Genomic DNA, 23,355 nt, shown 5'->3' with positions numbered 1-23,355 from the left:
AATGTTCCGAAAAGGATAGGCTCAGAGTATGGTGAACTGCCAAGCGGTTTACTCAGCTTTTATGTTTAATTCACAACCAGGAACACAAGAGTCGCAAAACTGCGCATTCACTGAAAACACACAAGATGCCCACTGTGATCCACCCCATTGGGCACTGTGTTGAGCTGTTGTCTTGTGAACTGTAGATCGAGTACCATTGTGTTCACCATTCATGGGAAGCAGTGTCCAGAAGAGTTTTGACTTATGTTCAACTGTGAACAAAGTCATTTTGGAAAGGGACAAGACTCTAAGAAACCTTTTGCTATGCCCAGATTCTGAATTCTCTCTAGCAGCGCTGAAAATGATGCATTGTTAAAAGGTTTGTTGGATCCATGCTCTGACCTGTTTTGGTACCCTCTTACCAGTGTTGACTATAACTGCGTTTGTGTTGTGCCTGAGTATTGAGAAGCATTGCAAGAGCTTATTGACGGTTCTGCACAGGTGTCCTGCAAATAGCCTTGCTTTTGTCGTCTCTCTCTGGTGACGGAGGTTACATCTCATTCCATAAGTGCTGGTGGGCTTCCAGAACTTAACCCAAATGGTCTGTCTTGACCTCAATGCTGAACATAGTCATACAGGACAGAAACAGACCTTTTGGTGCAACCAGTCCATGCTGAACATAATCCCAAACTAAACTATTCCCACCTTCCTGCTCCTGGCCCATATCCCTCTAAACCTTTCCTATTCAGATATCTATCCAAATATCTTTTAAATGTTGTAATTGTACCCAGATTCCTCAGGAAGTTTGTTTCCCGCATGAAACACCCTCTGTCTAAGAAAATCGGCCTCTCATGTCTTTTTAAAAAATCCCTCTCCTCTCACTTTGAAAATATGTCCCTAGTCTTGGAATCCCCATCCTAGGGAAATGACAACTATCAGTAACTCACAATTTTATAACCTTCTATTAGGTCACCTCTCAACCTCCTAAGCTCCAGTGAAAATAAAAGTCCCAGCCTATCCAGCCTTTCTTTATAACTCAAACCTTCCACACCCAGCAACATCCTGGTAAACCTCTTCTCAACCCTCTCCAGCTTAATAATATTCTTCCTATAGCTGGGCAACCAGAACTGGACACAGTATTCCAGAGGAGGCCTCACCAATGTCCTGACAACCTCAATGTGATGTCCCAATTCTTACACTCCAAGGACCGAGCAATGAAGGCAAGCGTGCCAAACGCAGTCTTAACCATCCTGTCTATATGTGACACAAAGAATTCTGTACCTGAACCCCCTCGGCCCCTCTGTTCTATAACACTACCCAAGGCTGTACCATTATCTACAGACAACTTGGTTATTGAGGTAGAGGAACAATCTCAGTGATGCTGCCCTCATCCAATGTTCACTGTCTGCATTAATCACCGCTCATCACCCATAATGTTATCACCAGACTTCCTATAAAATGTGGAGGGAGGCATGTGATGTTGACTTTGATTCATTAATTGGTCAGAAAATATCAAATATCGATGTTTAAAGCATACTTTTCCAAGCTTGAAATGTTTCCTGAGAGCCCATATTGGATGATATCACTGGTGGTGGTAGCAGGAATTGTTATAATGGAAACAATTAGAGGTTCCAAATCATGTTTAATGTTATCTTTGAGTTACGTAATCTTGAGTATAGTTTTCTTCGAATGATCATATTAAAAGGCAGGCTCATGGGACCTGTGCACTTTCTTTTTTGTTTAATGCACTCCTGGATCCATGTTAAATGTATTTTTGGTCTGGTGTTTGTTTTTATAAAGTTTATGGGCTATAGCCCTCCCTTTTGCCAAACTCTGGCTTCCAACCTGTACAACAGTAGACATCCTCCTTACTTTTTCCGTGTTCCTTGTCCTTGGGCTTTCTGGGATGTCCTTTCATCTGCGGAAGGCCTTGGATCCTGAGTCAAAACCTACTGGAAGTTAGACTTGCAATTTCACAAGACCATATATCAACCAGAATAAAGGAGATTTTATTCTCTGGAGCAGATTGAAGCAGTCCATGTTCAAATGCAACAAGATCTGGACAATATCCAGGTTTGGGCTGATAAGTGCTGAGTAACATTTGCAGCACACCAATGCCAGGCTATGACCATCACCAACAAGAGACAATCTAACCACTGGCCCTGGACATTCGATGGTATTACCATCACTGAATCGCCCCCATCAATGTTCTTGGGGTTTTCGTTGACCAGAACTCAACTGGACTCATCACATTAACACAGAGGCTACAAGAGCAGGCCAGAGGCTAGGAATACTGCAATGAGTGGGTAAAAACAAGGGCTGCAGATGCTGGAAGCCAGAGTCTAGATTAAAGTGGTGCTGGAAAAGCACCGCATCCGAGGAGCAGGAAAACCGATGTTTCGGGCAAAAGCCTTTCATCAGGAATAGAGGCAGGGTTCCTGTAGAGTGGGGAGATAAATGAGAGGGGGGTGATGGTGGGATGAAGTTAGCATAGAGTAGAGACTCACTGAGGTTCTTGTAGAGAGAGGAGGAAAACCTTTTCAAGGCAGGCATCCTTGCAAGAGGATTCGCAGTAGGGTTAAAATCAACGAGGTAAAAACAAGGACTTCAGATGCTGGAAACCAGAGTCTAGATTAGAGTGGGGCTGGAAAAGGATGCCTGCCTTGAAGACGTTTTCCTCCTCTCTCTACAAGAACCTCAGTGAGTCTCTACTCTATGCTACTTTCACCCCACCCTCACCCCCCTCTCATTTATCTCCCCACTCTGCAGGCACCCTGCCTCTATTCCTGATGAAGGGCTTTTGCCCGAAACGTCGATTTTCCTGCTTCTCGGATGCTGCCTGACCTGTGCTTTTTTAGCACCACTCTAATCTAGATACTGCAATAAGTAACTCCCCTCCTGACTTCCCAAAGCCTGTCCACCATCTGAAAATGTTGGAGATCAAAGTAGGTCAGACAGCATCCATGGAGAGAGAGCAAGCTAATGTTTCGAGTCTAGATGACTCTTCATCAGCGCAGATCCTGTCTACCATCTGCAAGCACAAGCCAGGAGTGTGATGGAATTAATATTCACTATTATTTCAAGTCTATTTTCCAATAACCAAATTAAGTCTGTTCAAGGAAAAGTTGCCAAAAGAAAACACATCTGTTTAATGTTCAGAATTAGAATTTCTACAGCGTGGAAGCATGCCCTTCAGCTTAACAAGTCTACACCGACCTTCTGAAGAGTATCCCACCCAGATTCATTACCCTGCATTTTCCCTGACTAATGCAGCTAACCTACACATCCCTGAACACTATGGGCAATTTAGCATGGCCAATTCACCTAACCTGCACATATTTGGACTGTGGGAGGAAACCAGAGCATCTGAAAGGAACACACACAGACACAGGAAAGCATGCAAACTCCACACAGACAATTGCCTGAGAATGTAATCGAACCCAGGTCTCTGGCACTGTGAGGCAACAGTGCTAACCACTGAGCCACCATGCTGCCCTTACAGTGCAGCATCTTTTTTCCTGGACTGCTCTCAATGCTTTCCTCAGGATTGATCCTAAAGAGAATCTGGAAAGGTTGGCAATGCTGACTATCTACACAGCTGAGTTTCCTCTAAGGTGTTTCAAAAGTCATAGCAATCCAAGCTTGGACCAGATTTGGGTTACAGATGTCCCCAGAATTGACTGACTTGTGTTTTGATTAATAAGCTGGAAATAACAGTGAGTTTCTGTTTACAGAGTGACCGATTGCTGATCAAGGGAGGCCGTGTTGTCAATGATGACCAGTCTTTCTATGCTGACCTCTACATGGAAGATGGTCTCATCAAGTAAGTGCCATTTTCTTTGTCCCATCACCTAAATGAGAAATGTACTTGCAATGCCTGTTCTTAGTCTGTGTCTAGGTTTTGCCCTCTGGCAAAATTATTGCAGCATGCAACAGCAGTGGTTATATTGAGATTTGGTGTGCTCAGTTGGCTGAAGGGCTGGCTTGCAATGCAGATTGACGCCATTCTGCTTGGGGCCTTGATCTATGACATTGGGTCAAGTTAGAGGAGGAGGTCAACGATCTTAATGTCAATCCCAATATATCATGGAGCACCCCTTAATGTCAAAAGTGACGTCAAGGTTGTAATCGATCCAGTTTAGTCTCATGCAATGCCAAGGAGAGTTGGTGGTGTTATTTGGGGAAGGGAGGTTGGAGGTCAGTTGTAAGTCAATTACAACCCACCACCTCTGGTTCAAAAAGAAGGCCTAACGCTTACCTATGGTAGCGCTACAGATATTTGGGAAGGTTTAGTTTGGCGTTAAGGCACCATTGCTATTGGTGGTACCCATAAGCCAAACACCATCTATTGGCCTTTCATGGTTGCATGGACCTAAGGCATGATGCTTTAAATAGAGTGAATTTGTGAACTCAGAGAATAGCTTGGCATTGAAGACCAAGCAGTGAGAAGCATCTTGACCTTTTTTAGTGGCATTTTGATTTGTGTTTGATGGATCATCAGGTCACTGGTTACCAGCGGTCTGTGAGCAAAAGGGTTCAATTCTGTTTTGGGTAAGTCAAGATAGAAAAGTGAGGAGAGCAGTGGAATGGGCGAAAAACTTGGTACAGAAGTCTTATGATACCAGCCATTTAGGGGAGCGCGGTGGCTCAGTGGTTAGCACTGCTGCCTCACGGCGCCAGACACCCGGGTTCGATTCCAGCCTCTGGCAACTGTCTGTGTGGAGTTTGCACATTCTCTCTGTGTCTGCGTGGGTTTCCTCCGGGTGCTCTGGTTTTCCTCTCAAAATCCAAAGATGTGCAGATTAGATGGATTGGCTTTACTAAATTTCCTCTAGTGTTTAGGATGCGTAGGTTAGTTGTATAAGTCAAGGGAAAATTTAGAGTAGTGGGATAGGATTACTCTTCGGAGGGTCAGCGTGGACTTGTTGGGCCGAAGAGCCTGTTTCCTCACTACAGGGATTCAATGAATCATGTACCAGCCTGGCTTGCACTTCCACTACTGACTCTTCATTACTGGGTTGACATTTGAAATGACTACTCACTGTGGGACTGAGGTGTTATACAGGTGCTTGAGGGGATTTCTTCTGTGCTGAAAATGTGTTGCTGGAAAAGTGCAGCAGGTCAGGCAGCATCCAAGGAGCAGGAGAATCGACGTTTCAGGCATAAGCCCTTCTTCAGGAAGGGCTTCTTCAGGAAGGGCTTATGCCCGAAACGTCGATTCTCCTGCTGCTTGGATGCTGCCTGACCTGCTGCGCTTTTTCAGCGACACATTTTCAGCTCTGATCTCCAGCATCCTCACTTTCTCCTGGGGCTTTCTTCTGACCCCAGTATCCGACAGGATTTAGAAATACTGATAGATAAGACGTCAGGGAGATACTTCTGGAATCTTCCATGCATATTGGTTAGTCTGTGGCGATAGTTTGGAATGAGTTGGCATGCACGAAGCTTTTAACAGGATGGGCGTATCCAATAAGTTTTAACCCTGTCTCTATACTGTAACCTTTTGTGTGCACAGTGCCTTGTGCTGTTCTTTATCTGAAAATGCTTCAATTACTACAACCTTTGGTTCAATCATTGGCCAGCTGGAAGCAAAATACAGGCTGTGTGGCCTTGTTCCCAGATCTGGCTGTTCTGAGACAGCCACCTCCTCCATTCAAGATAACCAACCCCATTGGAGTGAATGATAATAACAGTTCCCTCCTGGTCCCTGGGATTTCTGAATGTCTCCTGCTGTGTGCTGTATTTGTAATGACAGGTCCCACAGACAATTTGCGCCACATTAGTCAGTGAGCGTTCTTCATTGCTTAGTCAGAGTCATTTACTTTTTCCTTTGTATAGTCTCCGTATGTTTCCAATTTTTGATTAGATTGCTCATAGTGTGGAATCAGGCCCTTCGGCCCAACAAGTCCACACAGACGCGCAACCCACCCAGACCCATTCCCCTACATTTACCCCTTCACCTAACACTACGGGCAATTTAGCGTGGCCAATTCACCTGACCTGCACATTTTTGGACTGTGGGAGGAAACCGGAGCACCCGGAGGAAATCCACACAGACACTGGGAGTACATGCAAACTCCACACAGATAGTCGCCTGAGGCGGGAATTGAACCTGGGTCTCTGACGCTGTGAGGCAACAGTGCTAACCATTGTGCCACCCAAATCACACAAGGTGCAATGTTAAAGGGAATGGGACTCCCTCTCTGGTTGTGGCATTGCCAGTGTGGCATTCAGTAAGTATGGACAGCGTGGGGCTCAGCAGTTAGTACTGCTGCCTCACAGCACCAGGACCTGGGTTTGATTCCACCATTGGGTGAGTTTTCACATTCTCCCCTGTGTCTGTGTGGGTTTCCTCCAGGTGCTCTGGTTTCCTTCCACAGTCCAAAGATGAGCAGGCTAGGGTGGGTTGGCCATGGGAAATCACTCTGGGTGTCCAGGATGTGTTGGATTGGCCATGGGAAATGTAGAGACTAGAGTAGAGTGATGCTGGAAAAGCACACCAGGTCAGGCAGCATCCGAGGAGCAGAAAAATCGACGTTTTGAGTAGGACCCTTTCATCAGGAATGAGGCTGGGAGCCTGCGGGGTGGACAGATAAATGGGAGGAGGTGGGGTTGGGGAGAAGGTAGCTAAGAGTGCAATAGGTGGATGGAGGTGGGGGTAAAGGTGATAGGTCAGAGAGGAGGGTGGAGTGGATAGGTGGGAAGGAAGATTGGCAGATAGGACAGGTCATGAGGATGGTGCTAAGCTGGAAGGTTGGAACTGGGATAAGGTGGGGGGAGGGGAAATAAGGAAACTAGTGAAATCCGCATTGATGCCCTGGGGTTGAAGTGTTCTGAAGGCGGAAGATGAGGCGTTCTCGTTTTCTACCTCGGAACACTTCAACCCCAGGGCATCAATGTGGATGAGGCGTGTGGGTCTGGATGGGATGCTCTTGGGAGAGTTGGCGCGAACTCGATGGGCCGAGTGGCCTGCATCCACACTGTAGGAATCCTGCGAGGATGGTTGATTACGATTAATGAATCTTTCTTGCTGAGTTGGAAGTCAACTGGACAAGATCAAGTGTGTGGCATGATTGGATCTGAAATGTGAAGTTGGTGCCTTGTGGTTATACCACTCCAGCAATCTTTCCCCCCACCAACCCCAGTGCCTGTGCCCAAAATGGGCATTGGGATGTCCCGCATTTGCAAATTGTGTTTCCGCTACCAATGGTAGGATTGCTGTATGAAGTCAGTTATCAGATGGCTTGCGTTTTGTGTGTGTGTGTGTCCCTTCCCATTATTCACCAGACTGCCACTGGACACTCATGGTTGGGGACCCTCCATCCTAAATGGAGTTTTAAAAAGATGTCATCTTGGTTCCACTGTGGACTGCTGTTAGGCTCCAGTTGACACACTCACGATGCAGTGATGAATTGGCTCCAGTTGCTCGCGAGTTTGGGGCTTGAAGCAGAATTTGGGATGGGCCTCCTTGATGTTTTTATGGGATGAAATCTCTCCTCCCATCCATTCTGTTCCACCTTCCTGCCACCCCTTCACCTCTCCCCAACACACATCCAGTGAAGAGTACTAGAGTACGTATCTTCCACTACTCTGGTAACTCCACCCGCATTAACCCCCTTCATCTGTGACCCAAGATAGAGCCCAACTAGTTGCCCTTTGGGTAGGGAGTGGAATGGGGGGAGGTTTCGGGTCAAGCCACTTTCTTTCCTACTTTAATGTCCACCTGTATCAGTCAAGACAAGGGTCCCTCCCTGTTTGTTTGTCTCACCCTATCAAGCGACATTTATGTCAGTTATCACTTCCCTCATCAATCAGGGACTAAACCTAGGGTTTTTCTTGTTCTGCGGCTTAGTTTCTCAATTGGGATAGTCTAGAGTAACTTCCCCAGTCATTTTATTTTCCATTAGTAATTTGCTCTAATCATCTCATCTGCCAGCTCAACCACAATTCATGACGATTAGTTTCCATTTGCTGAGATCATCCAGTGTGGTAACTTTGCTGGGTTTTTTTCTCATGAGCCAGAATCGTCATGTGACTAATCGGAATGTGTCCGAAGGCTGCAGATGTCTGAGTGAAGGGAATTCTTTGACCTTGCACGCCCCCCCCCCGCCACACCACACCACCAAGTTTATTCATTGGTCTGTCCCAAGTTGGCTAGATCCAAGCAGGGCATCACTGAGAGTGAGCAAATGACCTCTCAGGCCCAGCTGATACAGGGAGGAGATTAAGGGAGGATTCAGCCTGGATCCCATTCACCGTTTAGTGACAGCTAATGGATCGAGCACTTGGAGGACAATAGCAAGGAAGCTTTGCTGCAATTGCTACCATTGGTGAGGTCACACTTAGAAGACGATTTGGTCCCTGTACCTTTTGGAAGTTGCAGTTTGCAAGACCTGGGAGTCTTGCTGAGTAGAAATCTTACAGAATCACCTTCTGGATTTTCTACAGATAGAGGGCGGATGGTGGCTCAGTGGTTAGCACTGCTGCCTCACTGCGCCAGGGACCCGGGTTTGATTCCAGCCTTGGGTGTCTGTCTGTGTGGAATTTGCACATTCTCCCTGTGTCTGCGTGGGTTTCCTCTGGGTGCTCCGGTTTCCTCCCACAGTCCAAAGATGTGCAGGTCAGGTGAATTGACCGCGTTAAATTGCCCATAGATTCCAGAGATGTGTAGGTTAGGTACATTAGTCAGGGGTAAATACAGGGTAATAGGGTAGGGGAATGGGTCTGGGTAGGTTATCCTTTGGAGGGTTGGTGTGAACTTGTGCTGAAGGGCCTATTTCTGTAAGGGATTCTGTTCTATTCAGCTCATCAAGTCTCCAGTGACCTCTGAAGAGCATCCCACCCAGACCCAGCCCACTATCCCTGCATTTCCCATGGCTAACTCACCTTAGCCTGTACATCCCTAGACACTACAGACAATTTAGCATGGCCAATCTCTTAACCTACACATCTCTGCACTGTGGGAGGAAATCCGGTGGAACACACAAGGAGAATGGCTCTGTGGAATTTGCACAGTCGTCCAAGGCCGGAATCAAACCTGGGTCCCTGGTGCTCTGAGGCAGCAGTGCTAGTCACTATGTCACCTATACCCAGATCTGATCATTCACAGTGGCCTCAACAGCTCAATGGGCTTTCCCTGGAAGAGAGAGATTGGTGTTTCACTGGCTCGCTAGACCTTGGACAAAACCACTGACGTTTTGAGATAGTTCCGTCCATCAACTCTGTTCCCCTCTCCAAACCTGCTGAGTATTTCCTGTTTTTACTTCTGGTTATTCCAGCTGTTACAAAACCGAGTAAAGTGATTTCACTAGGGTGGAGGGTGATTTGCCTAAGTGCTAGTCCATTAGAAAGACTGATAATTGGCCAGGGTTTCCTGCTGTTAATCACTGTCCTGACATTCCTAGGATTGATGCATGAGCATCCAGTGACAGCATTGAATGTAACTGGGATGATGTTAGGGCTGTTAGGTGAATGAGGAGCTGTTTAGACAATTGGAGAGCCAGTCAGAACCCCACACCCCACCCCCGACAGACTCAATCCCATCAGGAGGGACTCCAATCTGGCTGGAAAAGACACAACCGAACAACTTCAGAGCAGATTCTAATTTGGTGCGTGGTTTGTGGAATGAGATGGAGGAGAAGGAATGGGGACTTTGTTCTCTTGCGCAGGGCAAAAGAGAAAAGTGAGCATCTGATTTTTAAAATAAACACTATGAACCTGGGTGTTTGTTTTGTCTCTTACTACCAGACAAATCGGTGACAATCTGATTGTCCCTGGAGGTGTGAAGATCATCGAGGCTCATGGAAAGATGGTTATTCCCGGCGGGATTGATGTGCACACTCGATTCCAGATGCCCTACAAGGGGACCACCACCGCTGATGATTTTCTTCAGGGAACAAAGGCAGCGTTGGCAGGTGGCACCACGATGATAAGTGAGTCAAGCAGCTTTTCTGATTCACATTTCAAACCCCATTTGTTTCATGAAACGATGTTGCAACCAATTCCCCTCAATGAGGTGTGCTGAAAAATGGAGAGAGCGCGGACTTCGATCAGTCATGTTTTACACCTGCAGCACGCCTCAATAACTCTACACTCCCTTGACTTTTGTGATGAATGTTTGCAATTACTAATGCAGTTTTGTTTTTACCTTTTGGGGAGTCACGACAAAGTTGAACTGGCTGCTATTGTTTACAAGTGGAATCGAATGGCTCAGTGGTTAGCACTGCTACCTCACGGCGCCAGGGACTCTTGGTTCAATTCCACCGTAGGCAACTCTCCATCTGGTGTTTGTACATTCTCCCTGTGTCTGCGTGGGTTTCGTCCCACAGTCCAAAGATGTGCGGTCTAGATGGATTGGCCATGCTAAATTGTCCCGTAGTGTTTAAATGGGTTAGCCATGGGAAATGCAGGGTTGGGGTACATCTGAGTGGGATGCTGTTCAGAGGGGGACTCAATGGGCCGAGTGGCCTGATTCCACACTGTTGATGAGATTAGATTCCCTACAGTGTGTAAACAGGCCCTTTGACTCAACAAGTCCACACCAACCCTCGGAAGAGTAACCCATCCAGACCCATTTCCCTCTTAACTAATGTACGTAACACAATGGGCAATTTAGCCTGGACAATTCACCTGACCTGCACATCTTTGGACTGTGGGAGGACTGAGGCAGGTCCCTGGTGCGGGGAGGCAACAGTGCTAATCACTGAGCCACCATGCTGCCCCACGGTGTTGGGATTCTATAATTCTTTGCTCATCACTTAGAAGTAAGTGATAATAATCAGGAATGAATTGCAAGAATAAATGAGGGCTCTGGTGCATAAAGCACAACTTTTCTTGTCTTCACGGTGAGTATTGTGTGCAGAACGGGCCATCATCGAGCTGCTGGGATATCCTGGCCTTGGGGGGGAGTACAAAGAGGGGACTGACCACCTGAGTTATGTGGTTAGATCTATCAGGGGATTGAAGGGTGTTCGAGGGGAAAGGTAATTAAAATCCAGTATGGAATAGACACACTGAATCCCAGAGAAGATTTCAGTCTGAGTGCCTGCTCTGGGACAAACTGGGGTTGTAGGTTCAAGCTCGGAATGGATGCGATGTGTATGTGGTGAAAGATGTAACTTTCCTCAATACAAAATGTTGGTGATGAGGAATGTTCCACTAGCGTATAATTCCAAGCACAATGTAGAGATGCCAGTGTTGGACTGGGGTGGGCAAAGTTAAAAATCACACAGCACCAGGTTATAGTCCAACAGGTTTATTTGGAATCACTAGCTTTCTGAGCGCTGCCCCTTCATTAGGTAACTCCGAAAGCTTGCACGTGCAAATAAACCTGTTGGACTATAACCTGGTGTCAGGTGATTTTTAACTTTATCCAAGCACAACGACATTGCCAACTTCAAGAAGGCCTATTGAAGGGTGCAAGAGGTAAGTTGATGAAATAAATGGACCTTAATTTTGTGGATGGACTTGGATTTGGGATTACCCCACTTCCAATTGGACCGTCTAGATATTGCCTTTTTCCTATGTCACATGTTTTGAACTTGGATTCCGGTTATCGTGAAACTGATAGTTATTTTTCTGACTAATCACATTGTGACAAATGGATTAACAAGTGTGACCTCTCAAACTGCGTTAGTGCTGCTGATTAATTTACTTTAATCTAATCAGAAATGGTCTTCCACTACTTCCTAAAGGCATTTGGACCTTATTAGAGTCGGGTCTACTGATAGATGATGTAAGATGAGGCAGTCTTTGTAAACAACGTCTCATGGAGCTTGCTTCATGAGGATAAGATGGCAGTTTCCAAACTGCTTTCGAACACAGTCCTATGTTGTGGAAACCTGTGTTTTTAGAATGCTCTAGAATTTCCCAGTTTCATGCAATCACCAGCCCATTACTTTGTCTGAGCTGAAGAGGCTTGGCCTTGAAGTTGTGGAAGTGCAGTTTGAGGGTCTCGAGTTGGTTAACGTTTGGGGTTTCTATTTTAGGATCTGTCTAAAATCCTTTGGAAATGGCCACAAGTTTGAATTTTAACTAATTGATGAGAGTCTTGAAATAACTCCACAGAGGCTGGTATCCCATCACCAAGTCATGTGGAGTCATTTATACACGGAGAGTCCTTGACCTTGAGCCAGCTCTCAGAGTGAACAGAACCCCTGACACTTCTGTTCCAGGTGCTTCACATGAATATCTGTCAGCCAGGGCTCCCTGATTGGGGCTGTTAACCTGTGGTCCAATCCGAGAACTCATTGTCCACTAGGCCAACCTCAATTACAATCACTTCAGTGAGGTTGTGGGTTTGTTTTGTTTTGTACTAACAACGGTGTATGTTGGTGCTGGTGAATGAATGTTGGTTATCCCAGTCAGCAGCTGGTTTAGCAAAATGCAATGGTAAGCTCTTTCTAGTTTTTGTTTCTGCCACACTTGTAACAGCACCGCTAGATGTTGCCCTTTACCCCATGTCAGTGTTGTCTTGCACTTGACATACGGTTAATCATGAAACTGTTTGATCATATTGTGATAAATACATTGAGAAGTGTGATTTCTCCACGCTTTCATGCTGCTGATTAGTTTAATTCCAGTTTCAGAAGGCTAGTTCACCGTGTGTACACTGAATAAACTCAGCTAATTCCAAATGCAATCCTGGAAGAACAGGAACTTTGATTCTATTCAAAGGCTGTGGGACTCAGATGGTGTGACATAAATACAGGAGTTAACTCCGTATACTCAAGTTGAATGGATGCCAATGATTATAAAGAAACAATTTACATTGTCCTTCTCAATGTTGGGCGGTGATCTAATTGGTCTCGCAACCCTGCAGCGGTACAAATCTTTATTTGCGAGAGTCTTTTTAATTCCAAGTTCCAGTATGAGGGATTACCAGTGGCAATGTTGTGTTATCGTTTTATTCTGGCTGTTGCAAAGATGTAGATGTGGTAATATTTGACTTGGTCGCTGTACAATAGGGAAATATGTGTGATCTTTTGTTAGATATTTATGGAATCTTTAACTGGAGACACAGCACAGGAAACAACCCATCCATGCCAACTAGATATCCTAAATTAATCTAGTCCCATTTGCCAGCATTTGGCCTGTATGCCTCTAAACTTTTCCTATTCATATACCATCCAGATGCCTTTTAAATGTTGCAATTGTACCAGCCTCCACCACTTCCTCTGGCAGCTCATCCCATACACATACCACCCTCTGTGTGAAAACGTTGCCCCTTAGGTCCCTTTTAAATCTCACCTCTCTCACCCTAAACCTATGCCCTCTAATTCTGGACTCGCTCACTCCAGGGCAAAGACTGTGCCTATTTGAGAGTAGCGTGATGCTGGAAAAGCACAGCGGTCAGGCAGCATCCGAGGAGCAGGAAAATCAACGTTTCAGGCAAAAGCTTTTCATCAGGAATGAGGCTGTGAGCCTTGTCTATTTACCCTATCCAGGTCCCTCACTGAAGTGATTTTATAAACCTCTATAAGGTCACCCCTCAGCCTCTGACGTTCCAGGGAAAACAGCCCCAGCCTATTCAGCCTCTCCCTGTAGCTCAAACCCACCAACCCTGGCAACATCCTTGGAAATCTTTTCTGATCCATTTCAAATTTCACAGCATCCTACCTGTAGTATTCTTTTTAAAGATGTTTTCAGAAAATAATTTTAAGAAGCTTGATCCTTTTCCAGTTGATCCAATTGTAAATTTCTTGGATTTAAACAAAACTGATCCACGTGACACGGTGACCTTATCCTGGAAGCAGTACATGCAGGAAGAAGGTTAAGACCGGGAATTGTGTGGCCTGACTTACAAAGGAGTTTGATTGATTGGCAAGAGAGCTGGAGGATGAAGACATTGAGCAGATGCAGACACTAAAGCGGAAGCAGATAGGTAAGAAAAAGCACAGAATTTACAATCAGAGAAGACAAAGTGAAAAAGATCAGTTTTTCTTTTGGCAATTAGAAGTAAAATGGAATTTCAGGCACAATTAAGGAAACAAGATATGAGTGAGTTCATGGGCCTGATCCCAGTACAGGTGTGCGATATGGATAGGTTGAGAGTGTAGTGCTGGAAAAGCACAACAGGTTGGCATCTGAGGAGCAGGGGAATTGATGTTTCGGGCACAGGGAATATGTGTTTCATCAAGAATATGTGTGATCTATATGGGGCACTTTGAAAACTTTCTCTGTCTGTGGTAAGTATGCATGAACTCGCCCTGGTGATGTGCTTTTAAGAAACACTTGGAAAAGCTAAGCTCCTGTGTAGGGTCCCCATGTGGTGAAATGTCTCCAGGCACTTCACAGTAGGTCAGACACCAAGCAGGAACTGGGGAAAGGTCAGGGAAGGAGTTGACTCCATTCACAACCCAGTGGCAGGTTCTGGGAAGGTTACTGAAGATGGGAAGAGAAGCGACATGGTCAAAGAAACGACACAACAGCGAGTTGCTTCGATTTTACCATTTCTAAAATAAAGAGAGTCCTGAATGCAATCTCCACCCTTGTCCCAGTGTGCAATCAAAGCTCAAAGCCAAAAGAAGAATTTAGGAAGGAATGGTGTATTAAAAAGGATCTTGACATGGAAGGGGGAGGTAAAGACATAGGAGAGTTTATGAATATAGCAAGCGAAGTGCAAACCAGCCATTTGGTCTGTGCTGGTGATTATGTTGTATACAAACCAACTCCTTTCATACTTTTTGATTCCTTTCTTATGAGCTAAGTTATTCTTTAAATGCACCCATGGTATGTGTTGTGAGAACTTCACATGGCAACGGGTTGTGCATTCTTGTTCATTATTCCAGTAAGAAATTGAAATGAAATCACCCAGAGATAGGGCTGGTGATGAGTGAAGCTTGTGGCATCGGTATCTGATGTAGAGGGAGAGGGATCTCGCAGTTGTACAGACGCCAAAATACACAGACTACATAAACCGTTTCCTCTACATTGCACGGTGATGACACCTCACAAAATAATTTATTGGCTTTGAAGCACTTCAAGATAATCTGGAGATGATGAAAGGCCTTTTGCAAGTGCAAGTTCATTCTTTCTTGATTTACCTTTTGTAGGGAACAATTCCAAAGGACACAGTCATGGTTTTTCTCTTTTCTGTTGTGCAGAATTCCTCAGTAAGTACTAAAGATTTGTTATTGTCTGCAGCATATTGGCCTGCACAGGACTAAGTTTGCTGCCAACTTGGAGAAATCGCATTGGTTTTGTGCAAATCATGTGGCGTGTTTTTGTTTGAATTGTGCTTGATGGATGAGCGAGTTGATGTTATGTGCTGTGCAAATAGCCCCTGTCCCACTCTAATTTGTGATCAAGTAGGCTATTTCTTTTACCATCCTGTTTTAACAAGAGCATTTCTGTTGTTGATTGATAGATTAAAACTTCCCAAGGCATTTTACAGGAGCAATTGATAATGAGCCATGTACAGATGTTCCTACTGGTGATCAAATACTTTATTTCAGAAGAGTCATAGAGATGTACAGCACGAAAACAGACCCTTCAGTCTAACCCGTCCATGCTGACCAGATACCCTAACCCAATCTAGTCCTATTTGCCAGCACTTGGCCCATATCCCTATTCACATACCCATCCAGATGCCTCATAAATGTTGCAGTTGTCTCAGCCTCGACCATTTCCTATGGCAGCTCATTCCATACAGATTTGAAGTTTCTTAAAGAGAGAGTGAGACAGAGGCATTTATAGGGAGGATGTTCAGAACCTGGCTCCAAGAATCTGAAAGCGCTGCCAGTGGAAATGTCACAAAAATTTGTGCAAGATGCGAAAGTACGAGGGCTGCATAATTCACAGTAGATTAACCCTTTGTAGTTTGGAGCCATGATTATTTGGGGATTGGATTTTGAATGCCCACAGATGGATTACTTCTGCTTTTGACAGTTCTTCCTGGTAGATTTATGTGCAGAATCAAGAGGTACTGCCAATACATAAGTGCAGGATAGTTCAAACTTCCAAGGAAGCTTCAATATTTGGATACAGAACTGGCTCGAAGGTAGAAGACAGAGGGTGGTGGTGGAGGGTTGCATTTCAGACTGGAGGCCTGTGACCAGTGGAGTGCCACAAGAATTGATGTTAGGTCCACTGCTTTTTGTCATATGATTTGGATGTGAACCGAAGAGGTTTAGTTAGTAAGTTTGCAGATGACACCAAAATTGGAGTTGTGAACAGCAAAGAAGATTACCTCTGAGTACAACAGGATCTTGACCAGATGGGCCAATGGGCTGAGGAGTGGCAGATGGGGTTTAATTTAGATAAATGTGAGGTGCTGCATTTTGGAAAAGCAAATCAGGGCAGGGCTTATACACTTAATGGTAAGGTCCTGGAGAGTTGCTGAACAAAGGGACCTTGGCGTGCAAGTTCATAGTTCCTTGAAAGTGGAGCCGCACGGAGATAGGATAGTGAAGAAGGCATTTGGAATGCTTGCCTTTATTGGTCAATGCATTGAGTATAAGAGTTGGGAGTTCATGTTGTGGCTGTACAGGACATTGATTAGGCCACCTTTGGAAGACTGTATGCAATTCTGGTCTCCCTGCTATGGAAAGGATGTTGTGAAACTTGACAGGGTTCAGAAAAGATTTACAAGCATATTGCCAGGATTGGAGGGTCTGAGCTACATGGAAAGGCTGAATAGACTGAGGCAGTTTTTCCTGGAGCATCAGAGGCTGAGGGGGTGACCTTATAGAGGTTTGTAAAATCATGAGGGGCATGGATAGGGTAAGTAGACAAGGTCTTTTCATGTGGTGGGAAGTCCAGGACCAGAGGGCATAGGTTTAGGGTGAGAAGCAAAAGATATAAAAGGGACCCAAGGGGCAACTTTTTCTCACAGGGTGATTGTGTATGGAGTGAGCTGCCAGAGGAAGTGGTGGAGGCTGGTACAATTACAGCATTTAAAAGGCATCTGGATGGGTAGATGGATAGGAACGGTTTAGATGGATATGGGCTAAGTGCTGGAAAATGGGACTAGATTAATTTAGGATATCTGGTCTGACTATATGTATTTAGAATTGGTCTCAAGATGAAACCTATTTTACCCAGAAGTTGTTTCTGTTTCCAAAATGTTTATAAGGAAAGGAAAAAAAAGTGGGGAAGCATTTCAATTTAACATTTGAACCCAAATGTCATTTGACAATTGGATTAAATTTGGGTCCCATTTAGTTAGACTTAAAGTTGGTTGCTCAGATTTTTTAAGAATAAAACCGTATTTGCTATGTTGTTTAGCAACATCCTCAGGGATTCATGGAAGGAGTTATTTCGGAGTGCAGCATTTGTTATGCAGGTCGATGCAGCAGTCAGAATGCACACAGAAAGATCCCACAAGCGGTCGTTAGACAATTAGCTACAAAAGGTCTGTTGGCCTGGACAACAGAAGAATCCTCTGTTTCTCTCATGTTGCCACAAGGGATTCAATCATAACAATCTGACTGCAAGTGGAAGTGTTGCAAGTTGAGCCAAATGTGATATTAGATTCTACCATCACCTCCTGACTATTCTGAAGATCAAAGGCTGTGTAGCTTTCTTGAGGGCTGGGTGGGGGAAAAGAATTCTGGTTGGACTTTCTTGAGGGCTGCAGAAGATGAGGAATGGGAATCTCTACATCCAGTGTCAACATCCAGCATTGAGTGGAAAAACATTTGTTTGATGTAGAGGAAAACTCCTTCTACGAACAATGATCCTTCATATTTGACATTATAGAACAGAGCTCGCAATGACATCTGGAGTTCCCGCACTGATAGTCATTTTATGGTCTTTTGGAGAGGGATTGATGAGAGTCCTGCCAAGATGCAGGCTGTGAGTTAGGGCTCCCCAAGAATGAAGTTAAAATTGAGCAAAACCCACACTGCAGTCATATTGTCACAGGTTGGAAACAGGCCCTTCTGTCCACCTCATCCATGCTGACCAGATATCCTAAACTGATCCAGTCGCATTTGCCAACATCACTCTAAACTCTTTCTATTCATGTCCCCATCCAGATGTCTTTATAGGTTCCTTCGAGCCACTTGGAAAACAGTGGCTTCCTTTTCATTGCTGCCCAGTCGTTGTATAGAATACTCAATTACACTGTGACTCATCATTGAGGTGTAACCTATTGTAAATTATTTGTATGGTCTAGGAATACATTGATACAGCATGGAGAGGGGGTATCATAGAAGAATCATAGAATGCCTACAGTGTGGAAGCAGGCCATTCGGCCCAACGAGTCAATACTGAAGAGTATTCCCCCTGCCAGACAGAACACCCCCGTGACCCTCCATCCCTGTAACCCAACACTTCCCATAGTTAACCCAGCTAGCCTGCATATCCCTGGACACCCTATGAGGCAATTTGACATGGCCAATCCACCTAACCTACACATCTTTGGACTGTGGGAGAGGACCAGAACTCTTAGCGGAAGCCCACTTGGATATTGGGAGAATGTGCAAAGTCCACACAGTCACTCGAGGGTGGAACCGAACCTGGATCGTTGGTGCTGTGAGACAGCAGTGCTAACCACTGAGCTATTGTGGTGGCAGGGATGAATCAAAGCTGTCCTAGCCATTGAGATTATAATAAGTACCTGGCAGAATCCAAATAGATTGATTGAAAAGTTGAAAATTATCAGTTTGTTTGTTACTTCACTTGACCTGGAGGACCAGTTCCTCTGGTGGTGCTGGTTGGGGTATCAGCTCCCTCAGTCGGAGGCTGAACAGTGAACAGGACTAGATAGGGAGGATTCTCCTGATGACTGGGGAGTCCAGAAGTAGGGGTCACAGTTTAAGGATGCGGGATAGTATTACAACATGGGGTAAACCCTCCTGTTTAATTTAAGCCAGCAACACAGAAAAGATTTATCGCATGCAGTAATCTATGAAAATTCAAGCGGCCAAGAACTATTTAAAGTAAAAATTAACAACTTGAAAGTATGACAGAGAATAATTAACTAACAACTACTTACAACTCCTTCCTCTAACCTATCTTTTACTTTCCTTTCTATAATTGTAGTCCTATAAAACCCCTGAGTAAGATTTACCGAAAAATTCAAATTTCAAAACCAGCCAGCTGTTGAATCTTCTTTATGTAGATATGCTGTCCAGGTTGGTGTCAATATCGTTCTCTGTGCAAATTCCTTCTCTAGGCAGGTACCTCTCAGACAGTGTTGACGAGCAGTCTCCAACTGTTGGTCTTTTGGTAGTTCTCCCTCAACTGTTCAATTTTCCCCGGTCTTATACCCCAATGCATCAGATTGTGTCATTGGCTTTAATATTGTCAATATACTCAATTCAAACTTGATTGGAGTTTGGTCTTTTTTGGGGTATAATTTAAACAGGTCACGTTCAAATTTGTTTTTGTATCCAGGCAACCAGTTATCCCTAGCTGCTGGACCAAATGTTATGATGATGTAAATTCTCCAGCACTGTGCGCCTCTCTAAGGCATTCACTCTCTTAAAGGTACAGTACACTTCTACACCTTCATAACTAAGCCAATTGGTAGTGAGTTGAGTAGAATTTCTTCACCCTGTGGGATTCTCTGCCAAAATATTGAATGCCTTCAAGGAGGACTTGGATGTAGACTTTAGGTCTGAAGGAATGAAAGGGTATGGAGCAAAGGCGGGAGCAGGGCATTGAGTTGGGTGGTCAGTGATCAATGTATTGAATGGTGGAGCAGGCTCAAAGGGCCGGATGGCCGACTCCTCCTATTTTCTATATTTCTGTGACACTGGTGCTTTCGGATAGACATTTAAAATGAGGGTTCAACTATCTTCTCAAATGGATGTGAAAGAGACTGTGATGTTATTGTGAGGGAGCTGCAGCCAGTATTTCTCACAGAGGCAGTTTATGTGGTCATGTTCCTCCCTTCTGTTTTGGTGAACTAACCACTATATTGCCAGCACAAAGCCCTCATTCTGTGTGATTCAGATTGTACTTCAATGACTGTGATGATGTGGGTTGAACTTGCTGAATTCATGAAAGACTCAGTACAAACCAACGTTGGCTCATTTGTTATCTAAGTGGTGACTTGCTCTATTTTCTGATCCTTGATTGATACTGGCCTTTTATATGATCCACACTGAACACAGACGCAGCCTCCAGTTAAATTTATAGTATGGGGTGACCTGAGCAATATGCCAGAAATGCTCAGAGAAAGTGACAAGTCTGTCATCGAGTCATACAGCATAGAAACAGACCATTCAGTCCAACCAGTCCATGCTGAATATAATCTCAAAGTAAACTCATCCCACCTGCCTGCTCCTGGCCCATATCCCTCCAAACCTTTCCTATTCGTGTCCTTATCCAAATATCTTTTAAATTTTGTAATTGTACCCACATCCACCACTTCCTCAGGAAGTTCATTCCACGTGCGAACCACCGCCCCCCCACCCCGTGTAAAAAAAAAAAAATTGCCTGTCATGTCTTTTTAAAATCTCTCTCCTCTCACCTTAAAAATGTGCCTCTTAGTCTTGAAATCCCCCATTTTAGAGAAAAGACAATGACCAATAACTCTCTCGGTACCCCCTCATTATTTTGTAAACTTATATAAGTTCACCTCTCAACCACCTACACTCCAGTGGAAAAAATCCCAGCCTGTCCTTATAACTCAAACCTTGCATACCTGGCAACATTCAGGAACACCTTTTCTGAAATCTCTCTGGCTGGATAATATCCTTTTATAACTGAGCAACCAGATTTGGACACCGTACTCCACATCTGTTATTTAATAAATGTGACAGCGTGGCTGGGTGTGAGTCCAGTTTGGCTTGTGACCTTGAGTACAGCTGCAAAGATTTGAATTCAGCCAGATTTAACTCACTGGTTTAAGGGATTGAAAGTGTACTTTTTTCCAAAGTACGCAGGGCTGAAGAACTGTTGTAAGTGTTTTCCGACCAGCCCCCAAGTACAATGAGAAAAGGGTTAATCACACTGTATTCTGGCCTCTCCAGCTCGACTCCACCAACAACCGACATGTCTCCAGAGTGTGTGCACACCCCAGCTAAACTGCTGAGTCTCACAGCCCTAAAAGAGTGACTAGTCAGAGATAACTGTGTGCCTTTGGGCAGCACAGTGGCTCAGTGGTTAGCACTGCTGCCTCACAGCACCAGGGACTTGGGTTTTATTCCCATCTCGGGCAATTGTCTGTGTGGAGTTTGCACATTCTCACCGGGTGTGCTCTGGTTTCCACCCACAATCCAAAGATGCGCAGGTTAGGGTGAATTGGCCATGCTAAATTGCCTGTGGTGCATCAGGGGTAAAGTTAAGAGTAACAGGGTAGGGGAATGGACTGTGTGGATTACGCTTCAGAGTTACGATGTGGACTTGTTGGGCTGAAGGGCCTTTTTCCACACTGTAGGGATTCTATGATTCAAGCCTGATTGACAGAGTTCACATCCTGGTTGGAGCTGATACAGCATTGTGTAATGAACGGTCCAACAGGAACAGACTCTCACGGGTTGCAATTCAGGAGAGAAATTTACTCCCTCTGGGGTGTGACAGCACAAAACAGTCAAATTTCCAGCGGTGTCTAAGGGCTGGCTTTGAGGGGAATGTCAGGAGAGCAGTGTAGCCTTTTAAGAAACATTGCCATTTTGTTGCTGATGTGTGGGGTGTTGTGCGTGATGGCCTCTCGCTCTGGTGATCTTTAGCAGAGGACTGTGTGTGACAGGAATGAAATGTGACTGCGTTGAAAGAAAAGAGAAAGTAACTGGGATTTAAATAACTTCATGACCTCAAGTTGTCTGAAAACGCCAGACCGCACATGAAGTACTTGAGAAATATTGCCATGGTTGTTGATGTGTGAAACCTGGCAGCTAATGTTGCACAGGAGATTGCACAAAGAGGGAATGTGAAGGAAGGACTGTCTGGCTGCCATCTCGTGAGAGAGAATGAGTGGCGATTGTAATCTGAAGGTCAGCACACCTCAGGCAAGGTCACGAAGGTGCTCTTCATGGTGACTCTGCGAAGCTATAAATTGAAGCCACATAGTTGGCATCGCAAACCAGCTGTCCAGCTAAATGAGCTAGCCCCCTCCCCAATTGTCAAACTGACAAGGCCATCTCAGCAGGTAATTGGTTGGTGGATGTATTGTCTCACGATTGCCAGGTCGAACTCCCTCAGTGACTCATCCATAGCCTCTGAAATTGGGGACAGAAGCAAGAGTTACTTTGCAGGTCTGGCAGCAATCTGTGGAGAGAGAAACCGGTCTGAAGAAGGGTCACTGGGATTGAAATGTTAACCCAGAAAGGGTTCAGAAAAGATTTGCAAGGCTGTTGCCCGGGTTGGAGGGTTTGAGCTGTATGGAGAGTCTGAAAGGGCTGGGGACTATTTTCCCTGGCGTGTCGGAGGCTGAGGGGTGACCTTATACAGGTTTATAAAATCATGAGGGGCATGGATAGGGTAAATAGACAAGGTCTTTTTCGGGGCTTGTGGGAGTCCTGAACTAGAGGGCATTGGTTTAGGGTGAGAGGGGAAAGATATATTTGGGACCTAAGGGGCAACTTTTTCTCACAGATGGTGGTGTGTGTATGGAATGAGGTGCCAGAGGAAGTGGTGGAGGCTGGTACAATTACAACATTTAAAAGGCTTCTGTATGGGTATATGAATAGGGAGGGTTTCGAGGGATTTGGGGCAAATGCAGGCAAATGGGACTGGATTAGTTTAGGATATCTGGTTGGCATGGACAAGTTGGACCAAAGGGTCTGTTTCCGTGCTGTACACCCTATGACTCTCTGTTGATGCTGTGTGACTTGCTGAGTTTCTCTAGCAATTTGATGCCAACTTCCAGCATCCACTGTTTTCCATTTAATTCACTTAACACTGGGGCCTTGATTTCACAAAAAAATGTTTCAGTAGATCTGCAACAATAAGTGAGGGGTTTAGATGTGTACAATTTTCACAAACAAGTGAGACACAGTGAAGCAAATGAGGTGGGAACACAAAAATGTAAGTAAATAACTTTTTTGTTTGTAAATTGTGACAGTACAGCAAGGAGTTCCATTCACATGCAAAGAATTATCCACTTTCAGTCCCAGTTCCTCTCTCTCCTCTGTTGGAAACCTAAGGGCCCTGACAGAGAGAGAGAGAGAGAGAGAGAGAGCTTTCTGACTTTATTTCCTGCAGGCAAACATCTGAAAGTGTTTATAAAGATGGATTTGTGAGTACAGAGTATGATGGGCAAAAAAAAAATCCTTTGCATTGAGAACCAAATATTGCAAAGACTGCATTGGTCACATAAGCTGTTAAAACTTTCGCTGATGAAAGAATGTGACACCACCGATCATTGTGTGACCTTGAGTCTGCATTCTTGTGTCGCGTTCGATAGTGATTTGATTCAGCAAGATGACGGTCCCTCACCAAGAGTAGGATTGAGACATGAAATCTCTGATCACCATCCTTATC

The 23,355-nt window shown here is 44.9% G+C and overlaps 1 protein-coding gene across 4 annotated transcripts in view; it reads left to right on the top strand.

Moving 5' to 3' along the window:
• Nucleotides 1-23,355, top strand: part of LOC140492234 (dihydropyrimidinase-related protein 3-like) — a 240,286-nt gene that overhangs the window by 106,091 nt on the left and 110,840 nt on the right. For all 4 annotated transcript variants that reach the window (XM_072591147.1, XM_072591145.1, XM_072591144.1 and 1 more), the window contains exons 2-3: nt 3,714-3,802; nt 9,727-9,911. In XM_072591147.1, the coding sequence (XP_072447248.1) occupies nt 3,714-3,802; nt 9,727-9,911 (274 nt within the window). The remainder of the gene's footprint in view (nt 1-3,713; nt 3,803-9,726; nt 9,912-23,355) is intronic.

This window comes from Chiloscyllium punctatum, chromosome 20, assembly GCF_047496795.1.
Source record: "Chiloscyllium punctatum isolate Juve2018m chromosome 20, sChiPun1.3, whole genome shotgun sequence".
NCBI lineage: Eukaryota > Metazoa > Chordata > Chondrichthyes > Orectolobiformes > Hemiscylliidae > Chiloscyllium > Chiloscyllium punctatum.
This window is presented reverse-complemented; position numbering and strand designations above follow the sequence as displayed.